Raw genomic sequence first — 16,550 nt, forward strand, 5'->3', positions numbered from 1 at the left:
CCAATGTAAATGGGCAATGATGATGATTCGCACCCTAACGTTTAAAGTCTGCCACATGCCATACTTTACAGGGGTGCGAATTATCCTACAGGGGTGCGAATTTATCAACGCCCATGTAGATATGCCTTTCCCTGTTTCCCAAAATTCATCTCCATAAGATCATCCTAACTCTTCGTTCTGTATTGGGGCCCAACAAATGAGCGTTTTAGATCTTCGAAGTAGGGGAGTCCCAAGTATTATTATTTTTTTTTTTGTAAAATGCTCTTTTTTTCTGAGTCCGGTTCAGCCCCAAGAACTAAAAGTTTGCTTTCAAAGAGTGGAGAGACTTAACAATTAAATTGTTTAGTGAGTCCTCATGGTGGAGAGCGAGTAAGAGGGGTTATTTTATCCTACCAAAGGGCCGAATTTATCAGCGTCTTTGAGCCATTACCGTATTCCTCTCTCAGCACGTAATTCCTCTCCTCTCTCGTTTTGGGTTGGGTTTTTGTTTTTTTGGGCGAAAAGGGTTTATCGCTCGGCGTTTTCACAGCCTTTCCTCTCTCTTCTCTCAACAGCCTCCTCTCCTCTGTCGTCCGTCTCTCCTCCAAATCAAGTGCAAATTTCAAGGTATCCATCCCTCTCTCTCTCCCATAGCTTTTCTGCTTTCTCAAAGAGAGCCCCTTTCCAGAATCCCTTTTTTACTTTTTTGGTTTTACAGCTTATCTCCAAAACCAGAAATGAGGACCCATTTAAAAAACAACAACAAATCCGATCTCTTATAATTTCAAGGTATTCATCTCTCTCTCTCTCTCTCTCTCTGCTTGAAGTTTTCAACTTTTCTTTTGTTTCTCTTGGATGACTTTCTTTTTTATGATTTGAAAAATAAAATTTGGGGTTTTTTTTTGTTATCCCTTCCGAATGTGATTTGAAGATTGAACCCTTGTTCTTTGTTTAGGACAATCTAATCCACTTGTATGGTGCATGTGCTTACAAGATGATGCTCACAAGTTGTTTGAGAGAATGACACCAAGAGATGGAATTGTTATAGGCCAAATAAGGCTTGACCCTCTTTAGGCAGATGAGTCTGGATGGTGTTGAACCAGATGACTTCACCTTGATTAGCATGGTCTCACTAAGTTATCATTGATGAATCTGGAAAAAACAACAAGTCTTATTCAGTGGGACAATATGTAAGATTTATTGAAAAATTGAATCCATTCCCTCTTTGGTCTGATGAGTACCAAACACTAGAATTGGAATCACGATTGATTCCCTAGACAAATTCCAGTGCTTACACAAACAGTAGAATTGGAATCATTATCTGTTTATGAGGGGAATTGGAATTGGATTGGAATGTGATACCAATTTTGACACTGTTATGTGCATGTTAGTGGTGTTAGTTGTGTGTGTAGTTACTAAGTAGTGCTATGTAATGTGGGTAGTGGTGTGTGGTTATTAAGTAGTGGTGTTGATGTCATGTGAGTAGTGGTAGTCGGTTAGTGTGGTTTTGTTAGTAGTGATTGCATTATGCATGTGCCAAGTGGCATATATTTGTATTTAAAATTCCATCATCTAATGAAATGGAAGAAGAAGAATTTTACAGCAGCAAAGGAAACTTTGTTTTGGAGAGTCATGGCTCCTCTTGAATCGAGTCATTAGGAGGTCCGGTTGCCTCGAATCAACCTCTCTCCCCCTCTTTTTCTATCTTCCGTTTGTTTATTTGTGTTACGGCCAATTAGGCACGTAATAGACACATACAAGTAGGCTTTGCTTATAACTTCTAAATTCAAATAGGTTTGACTATGCTATTCTTAAGTAGGTGTTGGTATTACTATAGGCCCTGTTTGTATTGCAGGAATTTTCTGGAAAAGTTTGGAAAGGAAAAATATTTCTAAAATTCCTACTTTTTTACATGGAAAAGCATAACTTGGACCAGCCCTATTCAATTTTTATTTAGAGAAATCTCCAAAGTCTAAATTAATGATGATCATATTATTTACCTCTGAATTGTGGAAAGAAAAAATTTACATAGAAACCAAGTAGGTTTTGGTAAATTTGCATATTTTTTTTCAGAGAAGGAGAATGCCTTATTACAGAGGGACAAAATTACAGCAGGGGCAGAGGCACCCCCAATAAGATGATCTCTGCTAGCTCTAAATTAGTAAATTAGGCTACGAATTGGAATTCCCATTCGTGTTGCCTTAATTATTATTTTGCAATGTTGTTGGTTTATGGATGAACTTGCTGAATATATTTGAATCTTCTGATTACAGACACGCGATTAACATATTACAGATACAAAAGGTGGTGAAATGCAGAAACTGGGGGACTTCAAGCTACCACAAATCTTCAACTATCCGCCATATTTTACGTAATTCACTAACCTTTGAGCATGTGGTTCTTTTTTATTTTTATTTTTACTCTGAATTTACAATTAGAAGCCTTTCAACAAATTGCCGATTTCTTAATTGTATGTTCTTTTCTTGCAATTAAATGTGGTTTGCTTATGTTGCTTTAGCTTCGTACAATTTAACTTTGGGTTTGGCACCTGGTTTTGTTGCTAGCATTGTTTCTTATTCTTTCTTAATCAATTTAATAAGTTGGACGTAGAAATTTTGAAATTGTTTAATGGTTTAAAAGGGTATTTAATCCAGTCATTACAGAATTCATATGAATTGGGAGCTATGTTAAAATTTCCCAGTTAAGCAAGATTGTGGGTTTAAATTTTAAGATTCAAAACAGACTGGCATATAAAACTATAAATCCACTACAGCACTTTGATAGAAATCGTAAATAGGGCATGTTGGATAGTTTATTACTTCTATAATTTACAGAAAGGTATAGACATTTTGATTGTTGTTTAGAATATGTTCTGATGAATATAATATGTCTCGTTGTTTTGTTCTTGAGATTGACTGTTAAATGGGGAAAGAGCTGGGAAAGGAATCTTTTTTTTAAAGTAACACCTTTACTTCATGACCCATGGTTATTACAAAGGTGATATATGTTCTTGCTCCATCAACGTAGAACCTTCAACACCAATATGACAATGGCCTTTGTGGTCGTTTTTCTTTGAGGAGTAATTAAAAATGCTGAACGTGCTTCTTTGTAGGTTTCCCTTTATTGCGCCTTCTAACTCCAAGTTAATTGTCTGACATTTGAATTCAAAAGCTTTTGTGTGCTTGCATGCGCTGCTCTTGTATCTACCTGTCAATGAACCCAGTCTTGTTATATGGATTCGATTACAGTTGGATCAATATGGATGGTATGTAGACAAATCTTTGGATCTGATATGATCCTACTAGATCCAAAATTTATTCGGTTGAGATAAAAGAGAGTAGACAGTCTCCATAGGACTGTTCTAAATTCAAATAAAAAAAAAAGGGCGGCCCAGTGCACGAGGCTCCCGCCATTGCGGGGTCTGGGGAGGGCTAGATGTACGTGGCCTTACCCCTGCTTTTCAGAGAGGCTGTTTCCGTGACTCAAACCCGTGACCACCAGGTCACAATGGAGCAACCTTACTGTTGCGCCAAGGCTCGCCCTCTGAATTCAAATGAGATCCAAAAATTTACTTAAATATCGTTGCATGACGGACATGTTTAAGATGTATGAGGTTATGTTAGGTATTGTTCACGGTATTCGAACCTCCATTGTAGAGAAAAGAAGAAGAAGAGAAAAGAGGTAGAGAGAAAAAAGAGAGTAAAATAGCTCTCTCTCTCATAAACATATCATATATATATATATATATATATATATATATATATATATAGAGAGAGAGAGAGAGAGAGAGAGAGAGAGAGAGAGAGAGAGAGTGAAGCTACACCGCCGGCTTAAAATACAATGGGCCCACATTGTTTGGTGATCCAAAGAATTCATTTGATTGGCCCTCACATAGATAGGGTGTCCACCAAAAATCAGCTCCATAGGATCATCCCAACCCTACGATTTGTGGAGGCAAAAATGCACGTGTAAAAACCTTCACAAATTTGTCCATTTTTGCCTCCACAGTTTGAAGGGTTGGGATGATCCTATGGAGCTGATTTTTGGTGGACACCCTATCAATCAAATGAATGGTTTGGATCACCAAAACAATGTGGGTACATTGTATTTTAAGCCGGCGGTGTAGCTAAACATTGTTTTGGTGATCCAAACCATTCATTTGATTGGCCCTCACATAGATAGGGTGTCCACCAAAAATCAGCTCCATAGGATCATCCCAACCCTTCAAACTGTGGAGGCAAAAATGGACAAATTTGTGAAGGTTTTTACACGTGCATTTTTGCCTCCACAAATCGTAGGGTTGGGATGATCCTATGGAGCTGATTTTTGGTGGACACCCTATCTATGTGAGGGCCAATCAAATGAATTCTTTGGATCACCAAAACAATGTGGGCCCATTGTATTTTAAGCCGGCGGTGTAGCTTCACTTTCCTCTCTCTCTCTCTCTCTCTCTATATATATATATATATATATATATATATATATATATATATATATATATATATATATATATATATATATGAGGAAAGTTTTTTAGTCAGCCGACTAGAGAACCTTCTCTAGTCCGCCGACCAAAAACACAATGAGCCCATGTTGTTTGGATAATCCAAAGCATTCATTTGATGGGCCTTGGCATAGATAGGGTGTGCCCAAAAAATCAGCTCCATAGGATCATCCTAGCCCTTCGATTTGTGGAGGTTAAAAATGGACAGTGAAGGTTAAAAACAGAGTGAGCCCACGTTGTTTTGATGATCCAAAGCATTCATTTGATGGGCCCTGACATAGATTGGATGTGCCTAAAAATCATCTCCATAGGATCATCCTAACCCTTCGATTTATGGAGGTTAAAATGGACGCTTATAAACTCCACAAATCTGTCCATTTTTAACCTCCACAAATCAAAGGGTTAGGATGATCCTATGCAGCTGATTTTTTGGGCACACCCTATCTATTCTAGGGCCTATCAAATGAATGTTTTGGATTATCCAAATAATGTGGGACCACTGTGTTTTTTGGTCGGCGGACTAGAGAAGGTTCTCACTAGAAAAGCTTTCCTCTATATATAGGGGAAATGGTTCGTGAGCTAGAGTTCATATAAGCTTATATGAGCTAGAGTGCTCAAACACATGGGTCCCACATTTTTTGTGGTGATCCGAACCATTCATTTGCAAGGCCCCATCATAGATAGGGTGTACCAAAATCAAGTCCATTGGATCATCCTAACCCCTCCAAAAGTGGAGGGAAAAAATGGGCAGATTTGTTTTGTCGACAAACAGTGTCTGTCCATTTTTCCCTTCACTTTTGGATGGGTTAGGATGATCCTATGGACTTGATTTTTGGTACACACCCTATCTATATAAAAGCCTTCCAAATGAGATCACCTCAAAAAATGTGGGACCCATGTGTTTGTGGCACTCTAGCTCATATAAGGTTCGTGAGCTCAAGCTCACAAACCGTTCCCCCCCTCCCCACCCACCCACACACACACACACACACACACACACACACACACACACACATATATATATATATATATATATATATATATATAATATGTTGCTAGGGTTTTCTGTTTTATTATTGAATATTGTGTTTACGGTTTACATCTTTTATTATAAAATCTTCTTTTCTTTTCTTTTTTTTTAATGGTTAAAATCTTCTTTTATTATTGTTAAAGTATAAAAGATAAAATAATGCCATCTCCATAGGCTTATGCTTATGGAGTAACTGGTTGTTTCACATTGTATCAGAGCCAAAGGTCCTGAGTTCAAACCTCTTTGATAGCAAAAATCTACATGCAATGGCCAAACCCAAAAGAGGAGTCACATGTGCCACGTGTAGGCCAATCCTAGAAAGAGGGGCCAGATGTGAGGGAGAGTGTTAAAGTATAAAAGATTAAATAACGCCATCTCTATAAGCTTAAGCTTCTGGAGTAACTGGTTGTTTCACAATTATTAAGTCTTCTTTTAGCTCTTTGTTAACTATTAACTCTCCTTTAACTAATATTTGTTGTTATATTCCCTTCCCTAAACCTAAAACCCTAAACAAATTCTTATTCCAATACTATATTCATTGTATCATATTGGTCTCTCTTTCTCGTAGAGGACCTTCGCGAGGAGTGTACCGCTAAGGTCTTTTGCTTCTACGACTTGGTGAAGACGGTGAAACCGTTGTATATTGGAGGCCGAAGAGAACTTGATTAAATTGATAAATGTGTTGTTATTTGATTATCCCATGTTTGTTCTAGATTTTAGTTGATTGATTCCAAAATTTATTAATTTATCAAATGAATACCATATTTATGAGGAAAAGGATTGTACGCTCGAGCGTACCAAGCTTATGGTACGCTCGAGTCCCAATCACATGGGTCCCACATTTTTTGTGGTGATCCAAAGCATTCATTTGCAAGGTCTTATCATAGATAGGGTGTGTACCAAAAATCAGCTCCATTGAATCATCCTAACCCCTCCAAAGTGGAGGCAAAAATGGGCAGATTTGTGGACACACAGTGTCTGTCCATTGTGACCTCCACAAATGGATGGGTTAGGATCATCCTATGGAGCTGATTTTTGGTACACACCCCATCTATGATAGGGCCTTTCAAATGAATGCTTTGGATCATCCTAACAAAGTGGAACCCCATGTAATTGGGCACTCGAGCGTACCATAAGCTTCGTACGCTCGAGGGTACAATCCTTTTCCTCTTTATTTATTTATTTTTTGAAAGAGGAGAATGAATACCATATTTATATTGTTACAAACTATGATAGTAATCAATAATTTTATGTGTATGTACATGCCACCATTTATGAACAACTCGTATCCGTGTCGAAACTCAACACACACGAATCCATATTGACAAATCATGATTATATACTTTCTATTTTAGTTGCGTCCCCGTTTCTAAATTTTGGGGGTTTGCCGTGTCCGACACTATGTGTCAGTGTCGACATGCGACACTCATGTATGTGTCCACAAATCATAGTTTCTAACAGTTTGTATGTAATAACAATATTTTTTAATGATACCAGATGAAAGTTTTATGCCAAACGACAATAACCAATTTGCCTGCCATCTAACTAGATGGAAAAGAAGCCAACACCCTGACCATTAAAAAAAAAAGCAGCGCACCAACACCCTCTATGGGCTACTATTCCAAGAAAAAAAAAAACACCCTCTATTGGCCCCCAGTGATGATAGTCCCTCTCTAATGATGGAAAGCTTGGAATGACTATATACCATCAGCATTTATGCCTTGGAAGACTGTAGATAATGACCAAAGCAAATGTACTAAACACCGTGATGTATTTATTACTGGGTATGCCTCATGCATGCTCATGCAAATGTTTTTCCTACTATTTGAAAACTCCATGCATCTATCATCAACTCACCTCCATCGACACCCTTTTGCCTTGGCCGAGTTCATGTCCGAGTTCGAGTTTTCCCTACTGGAGGTTTTTCGCATGTTAAAAGTTCAAACTATTGGTAATATTGCATTTTGCCAAATACTGTGAACCACAGCATATGACTATGTGATTCTTGGTTGGAGTTATTATCTTTCTCAGCAGTCAGCACTCCTTTTGTTGGAAATAATGGTTCAACAAGCTTATATTTGGATTTGATTATAGTCGGTCTTTCTATTGTAGAGTTTGACTCAGCAGTTGGACTAAAAGCTTTAGCTATTTAGGCCCTGTTTGGATGCCCAACTGTCGGTGTGTTTAGTGCTTGTTTGGGGAGGATGAGGCACCACCTAAGCAAAACCACCTGCTTGGTTTCCATTTAAGAGAGTAATTGGCAAGTAAACCCGACAGTCCCTTATCGAGTGATGTGTCATACCCGCAGCACCCCCATGAAAGAACCCCAAAACTGGGTTTTTTTGTTGGTAAACTTCACAGTCTCTCTCTCTCTCTCTCCAGCCCATTCTGCCTGCCGTTTCGCGAAGAAGATGAGCACTGTAGCAAAGGGGGAAGGGATACGAGAATGTCATTTTTAAATTTAATCTACGCTTTTGTTCTTTGTTTTTTTTTTTTTTTTTTTTTTTTCCTACATCCCAATTTTACCAGCAAATAAATAGGGTAAACCCCGGGTAAGTCCCAGGGATTCCCAATTCCTGTCTTCTCCCTGAACTTTGCATATCCCTGGAATTAAACTGCATCCAAACAGGGCCTTAAGGTAAAGCAGCATCACTGTCATGACTTTCTACAAAACTGGAGTTTGGGCTTGGTAGTTGATACCCGGCCATTCAGGGAAAAGAAAGAGTTGATACTTGGCCAGACCAATGTTATTTGGCCGAGTAGCCAGCCAATAAGCAAATATTTTTATATTTATCTTTTGTGCAAATTGGATATGTGCAACTCATGATTCAGTCTAATTTGCCTTCGGTCATGGACCTGTCATTCAGTTTGCAGCCAGTAAGGGACACACGGGAAAAGCAGGTTCAACTCTGGAGGGAACTGATACTAGATTACTGTAGAAGTCAAAAGATATTTGTAATTGGATTGGAAGAAGACTTCCCCTTATTCACTAATCCAGTGATTGAAAGTAAGTTATGTCTTTTGCTGAGAAGTTTGTCATTTCCATTAAAAACTGCATGAACTTGTTTTCCCTCAGTCTGTTTACTCAAACCCCATGGAAAGATGGTTTTCTTAAGCATTTGAGATGCTTTGTCACTCTTTTCAGCATCAATAATTTTGTAAACTGGATATGTAGCTCCATAACTTATGCATTTCTGAGAGGTCGCTTAAATTTTAAGTTATGTGAACTCGATTGCTTTCTGTTTATCGTCTCCAAATAGCATAGTTGTGACACTGTTTTTTAACCTTTTAAAATTCTTTGGCAATTCTCTGCAATTGCAATAATTTTATAAACGTGAAGTCATGCAATAACAGCTATTGCCTTTCAAAGAGGTCCATTTTTCATTGAAATGCATGAACTTTTTTCGAGCTCCTCTTATTCCGAACACTGATGATTCTAGTTATACTCTTCTTAATCATTCAAGATATTTTGACTGTTATTCAGAATTCTAATAAAGTTCTCTGATTCAAGTTTCTTTGGTGTATGTTCGTTCGGCTTATTCTTTAGCAGTGCTTTTATCAGCCTTGAAACTGTTCTTTTAGACAATAATCCTCCAAAGTACATCCGATTTATGATGAATTTGGTCGATTGCTTGGAATCTTTTGTAATTTATGATGTCATTGTGGCTTTGCAGGATCTCTTAACCATGAAGCGAGGGAGGTATTCCTTGCAGCCTTAGTTTCAGAAGGTTTGCTTTTTCCCATGTTGATCTTTGGCACTGTCCTTTTTTATATTCTGAGGACATGCTGAATGGTTGGAAGAACTTAAAATTTGTATTGGGCTTCTTAAACTTTCCTTTTTTTTCACAGGGCGTGCTGAATGGATGGACAAAGGACACAAGAAGTGTCTTATTTTATGGCTTCGAATTCAAGACTGGGCCGACTGTATTTTACGTTTTGTGAGTGGAGATTGTAATTGTAATTTGGAAGTTACATGGTGATTCCTGTCGTTTGCCATCTGCTGAATTTTCTTAATTATGTGATTAGGTGAAAGAGAACGGACTTGAAGATGGTGTGATAACTCTGGAAGAAATACGCTCGGGAATTGAATCCCGAGGCACAGGTAAGGTCAATTTATCATTTCTTTCAATGATATAGACCATTTCAACTGAGGTGAAAGTTCATCATGTCATTTCTTTCATTGATCATAGACAAATTCAACTGAAGTGAAAGACCATGACATCCGCCCTTCTATTTTGAAGTTTGTCAATGCAATTAATTTTATCCGTGACCGAAGTGTATTAATTGTTAGTTTACCCTAGATTTGGCTTTTCATTTTTGCCATGTTTGGCAACCATGAAACTTTTTTCCATGGAATGTTAGTTTATCAAGTGGCAAGAGAGAGGGGTAAAGAGGGTGAGAGGAGAGACTTGAGAGGGTATGAAAGAGCTAAAGTCTCTTTCTCTACCACCCTCCCTCACCTTCGAGCAAGCTAATATTCCATGGACAAGAAATTCATGGTTGTTAAACGTGGCCGTATAGTGAACAAAACATTTTGGTGAGTGCAATAACTTGGTTTTCTCTGTTGCCGATTATGCTCCAGAGCTTGCAGGGATTGATCGCACTGTACTGATGCGAGCTCTGAGATTACTGGAAAATAAGGGGAAAGCTACAATTTTCAAAGGCACCTCAGCTGATGATGAAGGTGTGAAATTCTCCGCGTAATATTCATAGTGCCATCTTTGTTCTCAAGTGGATAATGCTCTACTTTTGCTATCCGTCGAGTTTTCTCCAGTCGATGTCGATGTCAGGTTTTCTCCAGTCGATGTTAAAAAACTTGAACTGAATTTGAAATCTGTCTTCGGATTCAAAGCTTGACTTGGTTGAGTCAATTAAAACCAAACTGATTTTGGCCTAATTGATGTGCAGTTTATTATATATAATTGGAATTTTGTATTTCTTTCTTTTTCTCTGGTCTAATCAAGTTGGCAGTTGATTTGAGTTCTAATCCGATCAGACACGCATTTTGAACATTGTTTTGGACAAAAGATTAGAACTCGACTGTTGGACTTTGTGTACGATTTATATAGTTTCAATTAGGAGATAAATTTGCAATTTATTCTGCAAAGTCCACACATTTTTTACTTTGTTTCCTGTCCATTTTGACTAGAAAAGGTGGAACACCCCAAAGTTATGGATCTTTTATGAGAGAATAAACAGATTCCTTTTTCTCTAACTTTTTGTTTCTTCCATCATTCAACCATCTCTTCTCAAGCCTTTCCCTTTTATCTCTGAACCTTTTCTAGGTTTCTCTTTTGAACATTTTATATTTCCATCTTTCCTTTCCTCTCCTCTCCTTTTTCTTCATTTTTTTTGAAAAAGGTTGTCCGTTCTATTCATTTTTAGGCCTTGATAACAATTTTGTGGAGGAAACTTGAGTTTTGCACAAACGAATTAAGGCAAATCTAAATTGAGTCTTAGCAAGACTATTATTCGGTAAGATTAGAGACTATGTTGAATCCTAAACGAGTCCTAAGAGGTCAAGGGGTTAGGATGGCTCCGCTTACTCCCACCTCTCAAGCCTCTTCATCTCTCTCGATGAACCTTTGGTGGGGCCTGACAAATGAATAGCTTAGATCCTTGAATAAGGCAGGCCCCATCCATGAATAGCTTAGGGCCAGCGTCATTCCAATATCCAAATCGTTCATTTGATGTTACTTTATACTCAGAATTCTCTCCCTCTCCTTCTTTCTCAGCCGAATATTCCACGGAATAATTTTTCACGCTCATTCACTGCCTTCCTTAACAATCCTACTCAAGATACCAAACAATGTTTTACTTTCTCACTTTAATCTGATGACTATTTTTTTCTTTGCCTCTTTCCTCTAACTTGTATACATCGGATTTCGGTGGTGACTGAAACCGAAATTTCCTGAATTTTCAATGAAATCTGCCTAAATTTTGAATTTCAGTGGGGTCCGAAATCGGTACCGAAACCGAAATTTAAAACCTTGGTCTACAAGCAGAAATAAGAGACGATCCGAACTCAGACTCCAACTGGATTCGTGATGAAGACATTACATGGATTCGATCCTGAGTGGATCCGTTCACATCTCTACCCCATTTTCAGTGAAACCGTTGTGATCACATCACATCAACCTTCTTTATTCATGGAAACCGTTTTCCACCACATTTGTTATTCGAAACAAGACGAGAACAAATGGTACCCCATTTTTCTTGTTTTTACGCGAATGAGTTTCCAACATCAACCGTCAGCACTCAGCAGCAGGTACAACCATTCCTGTGGGCTGTGTGCCATTCACTCCTCCTTAGGTTTGTTCAACAACTTCTTCAAGATTTTATATTGAGAATTGATATCCCCACTCCCTCGTTTTAATAATGGCACTCTACCCTCTATGGATCTTCCGATCCGGTGCCCTGCTACTGAAATGATTGCATAAGTAGGACCACTCTTGGATCATACTGATATTAGCAGTGGTGGCCCCAACCACCTACTCCTGCAAATAAATCGCTTTATTTAATAGGCCCTGTTTGTTTTTATTTTGAGAATCAGTTGTGAGTCCAAATGTGATTATTGGACTACAATTTGCATTTAATTTTGAGTCTAATAATCAGTTCTCAGAATCCAAAACAAATAGGCCTTACTACTGCAATATGGCAATTGACTCTTGTTTAATAGAAATATGCCGATACCTGTTTGGATTGTTCGATTTTTTTGAGCCAAATACACACGACACATTAATTAATCTGGCCCACCAATGCTCTCCGCAGAGGATCACACAATCCCCAAAGATGCCATTCATCTGACAATCCTGACCATCGGATCTTTGGCTTTCAAAAAGTAAAAGCAGCCGAATGATCTGTAGTAAATTCATCTATCCAATGGCTGGGATCATCGATCGATGCAATTTCAAGGGTTGGCATGCACTTGGCAGGTGTCCATAATATGACCTGTACGGATAACTCTCCATGTGCCTCATGTACAATAATTGGCAAGACACATTAATTAATCTGGCCCACCAATGCTCTCCCCAGAGGATCACACAATCCCCAAAGATGCCATTCATCTGACAATCCTGACCATTGGATCTTTGGCTTTCAAAAAGTAAAAGCAGCCCAATGATCTGTAGTAAATTCATCTATCCAATGGCTGGGATCATACGATCGATGCAATTTCAAGGGTTGGCATGCACTTGGCAGGTCCATAATATGACCTGTACGGATAACTCTGCATGTCCCTCATGTACAATAATTGGCAAGACACATTAATTAATCTGGCCCACCAATGCTCTCCCCAGAGGATCACACAATCCCCAAAGATGCCATTCATCTGACAATCCTGACCATTGGATCTTTGGCTTTCAAAAAGTAAAAGCAGCCCAATGATCTGTAGTAAATTCATCCATCCAATGGCTGGGATCATACGATCGATGCAATTTCAAGGGTTGGCATGCACTTGGCAGGTCCATAATATGAGCTCTACGGATAACTCTGCATGTGCCTCATGTACAATAATTGGCAAGGTAGAGTATCCAATAAAAGTTAGGTGGTCCTGATAGTGATAAGTCCATCCTAAATCTTCAGAGATTTTATTTGCAGTGTACGCCTCAAGTCCAGTGCTTTTTTTTCCAAAAATCAGTGGGCCCCACTTCATACATGATCCAAACCATTCATTTGTTGGGCCACATCCACAACCCTGTAAATCATTTCCATAGGATGATCCTAACCCTCAGGTCTGCAGAGGAACTGCACACATTATAGAAACCTCTATAGATCAGAGTGATAGGAGATGATTTACGGGGTACATTTGGATCTTAACGGTTTGGATTGCCTTATGAAGTGGGGCCCACTGTAATGTTTGAAAATAGTGGAGTTCACACGTGCACCCCATATAAAATCTTGGTAATCTAGCCCCCATAAGGGCATTTTTGGTATACCAATCTAAATTAATTTAACAACAATAAAACAAGCGAGAAGCAAGAAATCTGTCCTCAATTAATTTATATTTATATCAGTGTCGTTATGCTAAATAAATAAAAACTTCCCAAAATTTTAAAATAGCTGTCATTAAAAATCTGTCCTCAAATTCTAAAACTCATCGTATTTTATTGACAAATTGATATAAAAAACTAAAATTTATGAAAGTCCTAACGGGTGTTTACATTGGCAAAAGTGTCGATTTTGTCAACTTAGTTCGGCTCCTTATGGCCTGAGACAAAATAAGAACTATATTTTTATAGTCTGCGAAAGTCCCTAGCAAATCTCTTTAGGGCCCCGTTTGGATACCTGGGATTTTGTATTTGGATTTGAATTTGAGCCCGTTTGGATACCTCAGACTTTGTATTTGGATTTGGAATTGAGCTTTCAGTACAAAATGAATAGATCTGCCAGCTCGCTCATGTTGAGGGAGACAGAGGCAAGGGAGAGATTGAGGAGCCAAGAGGGTGAAGGAAACTCCCAGTTTTGTGGATTTCCAATTTCTTATTTCCACAGCTTATTTGGAAATCTGGTTTTTTTCACCGTAATTCAGCGGAAATTCAAGGAATTGATCGGGATCCAAATGTCAACCCAAAAAGGGCTGCAGATGTGAGAATTCCAAATCAAAATCTTATCGGCATCCAAACGGGCCCTTATAGTTTTTTATGATACATTTGGAGCTTATAATGATATAATGGGATTAGATTATTTATAACTAGACATAAATTCAGATAATATAGTGATATTTTTTCTACAATCATCACCGAGATCTCAGTTAATAATTTCCCCCAAAACCTTTGGATTCAGTTTGGAAAGCAATTATTTTACCAAATTCATTAAGAAGAAGTTCACTAATTAGATGAGCATTTTTTGGTAGGTAAGCTGGGATTGAACCTCCGACCTCATAGAGAAAGAACAAAGACTTAAGCAATTGAGCTACAGGCCAAACCCCTGATGAGAGGAGCTTAATAGAAATGAAAATGAAAAACAATTTAATGAATCTGGCCGGCGTCTTGTACACAATTAGGATTTAGGGTTAGATGACAGAAGAGGGATGGAATTTGAGAAAGAGACAAGAAAATCGTTATCAAAATGAAAAGTGAGAAAATGAGTTGCTTGCCATTTTTAGCAGGTTGTTTAAAATGTGATAAAATGCCATTAATAAAGAGACATATGGTATCAAAATTGACGGTATAACTTCAAAAATAGTGGTGCAATAATAACCATAATAGGGATTTGCTAGGGTCCAACGCAGAAGGCATTTCAGAGATGGTCTGTTGCATCTGACAGCAGCCACCTCTTGAACGAAGACAACATTTGCTGAAAAGTGAGCATATGTCATACATGGCTGCTGTCAGATGCAACAACAGACCATCCACGAAATGCCTTCTGCGATGGACTCTAGCAAATCACACTATAATAACATTATGCAATAATAACGGTTTCTTGAGGTTTCTGGAAGGCAGGTGGTTTGAAGCAAGACTGAGGGATGAAATTAGGAAGGTTATTTTCATACATTGGCGCCCTTCCTTTGGATTTATAATGTTCTATTGGATTTTGTGGCTAAGTCTAGGTCACTGTCTCAAATAATTTTGGACCTTAGGATATGAACCCAATTAACACCATTTAGATATAGCTATTGTTCTCAAATCCTGCCAGTTAACTTCGAATCCTTTGATCCATCGGACCGTTTGGGTCCATTGGCACCTCTCCCTAGGGGCCCCTCTACTGTATTTATGACTACTAGTAAAAAACCCGTGCGATGCACGGGCCGACAAAGAGATGTACGGACCACGTCATAGGTTGATCCAAACCGTCAATGTGATGGAACACAACATAAATAGGTTGTGCCCCAGAAGTCATTTCCATAGGCTGGTCCTAGCCCTCCAATCTATAGATGTTTCCATAATTCCTCTTAAATCAGATGGTTAAGATCGCCCTATAGATTATTTATTAAAAAACCATAAAGGAGGGGCGTAAGATTGAAATTATATGGTTTTAATGGGTGTTAAAAAACCCGTGCGATGCACGGGCCGACAAAGAGTTGTACGGACCACGTCATAGGTTGATCCAAACCGTCCATGTGATGGAACACAACATAAATAGGTTGTGCCCCAAAAATCATTTCCGTAGGCTGATCCTAGCTTTCTAATCTATAGATGTTTCCATAATTCTTCTTAAATCGGATGGTTAAGATCACCCTATAGATTTTTTATTAAAAAACCATAAAGGAGGGGGGTAAGATTGAAATTATATGGCTTTAATGGGTGCCTTTGTTAAAATTATAAAGGAGGGGGTAGGATTGAAAATATGTGAGTTGAATGGGTGCATTTGTTAAAAAAAGTCAAAAAAAGTGATGTGTAATTCTCATATAATTTTCAAAAAAATCAAAAAATTCCCTTCTCTTCCATCCAGCTTATTATAGTAGATTCTACAATAGAGGGGACTGCCCTTGTATAAAAAGGGGGAGAATCTATCATTTCTCCTCCCCACAATTGATAGTTCAAACATTAATGGATGCCCCTTGCACCAACCCTTGTTTTAATAATGACACTCCTTTTTTCACCGTTCTAAGTTTAGTTTAGCCGTTAGATTTCCCTTCCCCAAAACCTTTATTTGGAAAACTACAGTCTTCTTTTCTGGTGGTCTGAACTCAAACCACACGGCCGTTTCTAGGAAAGGTTTTTCTTTTTTTTAAAAACAACGGGAGTAGTTTTGCACGTTCAAAGTCAAAGTCGTCTCTTTTTTATCATTTAATACAAATTTAATTGGGCCCAAATTATCGCTGACGTGTCCAACCGGTCCCACTCTCTCACATAGTCTCATACTCTCATCCTCATGCGATCGACTGTTTAAGCAACCCTTTTATAGGGGAGATGAACGTCAAACCAAGTTGACAGGGGGGTGTACTCATCCTACAGGAGGGTGAAAAAATAATGTCTCCCTTTATAATTGACTTTAACGCTTTTTGACGTCAAATCATATTAAAGGAGGGTGTATTCATCATACAGTGGGGTGGAAAAATCTCTCCCCCTTTATAATTGCCTATTACTGACGAGC

At 38.4% G+C, this 16,550-nt stretch overlaps 1 protein-coding gene across 5 annotated transcripts; it reads left to right on the top strand.

Moving 5' to 3' along the window:
- The first annotated feature begins 299 nt into the window (after positions 1-299).
- Positions 300-10,458, top strand: VPS25 (E2F/DP family winged-helix DNA-binding domain-containing protein). Of its 5 annotated transcripts, none has more exons than XM_077378168.1 (9): positions 300-449; positions 555-606; positions 698-768; positions 2,275-2,350; positions 8,381-8,520; positions 9,188-9,241; positions 9,363-9,451; positions 9,540-9,615; positions 10,096-10,458. In XM_077378168.1, the coding sequence occupies exons 4-9, from the start codon at positions 2,292-2,294 to the stop codon at positions 10,215-10,217; spliced, it is 540 nt and encodes a 179-aa protein (XP_077234283.1). In that variant the 5' UTR covers positions 300-449; positions 555-606; positions 698-768; positions 2,275-2,291; the 3' UTR covers positions 10,218-10,458. The 5 variants fall into 5 exon arrangements, with proteins under 5 accessions (XP_077234283.1, XP_077234280.1, XP_077234281.1 ...); XM_077378165.1 differs by having other exon boundaries at positions 303-449; positions 2,253-2,350; XM_077378166.1 differs by having other exon boundaries at positions 327-606.
- Positions 10,459-16,550: the final 6,092 nt, after the last annotated feature.

The sequence above is a fragment of the Tasmannia lanceolata genome, unplaced genomic scaffold (assembly GCF_043159265.1).
Source record: "Tasmannia lanceolata isolate RefF3 unplaced genomic scaffold, GAP_Taslan_0.1 ptg000005l, whole genome shotgun sequence".
Taxonomy (NCBI): Eukaryota; Viridiplantae; Streptophyta; class Magnoliopsida; order Canellales; family Winteraceae; genus Tasmannia; species Tasmannia lanceolata.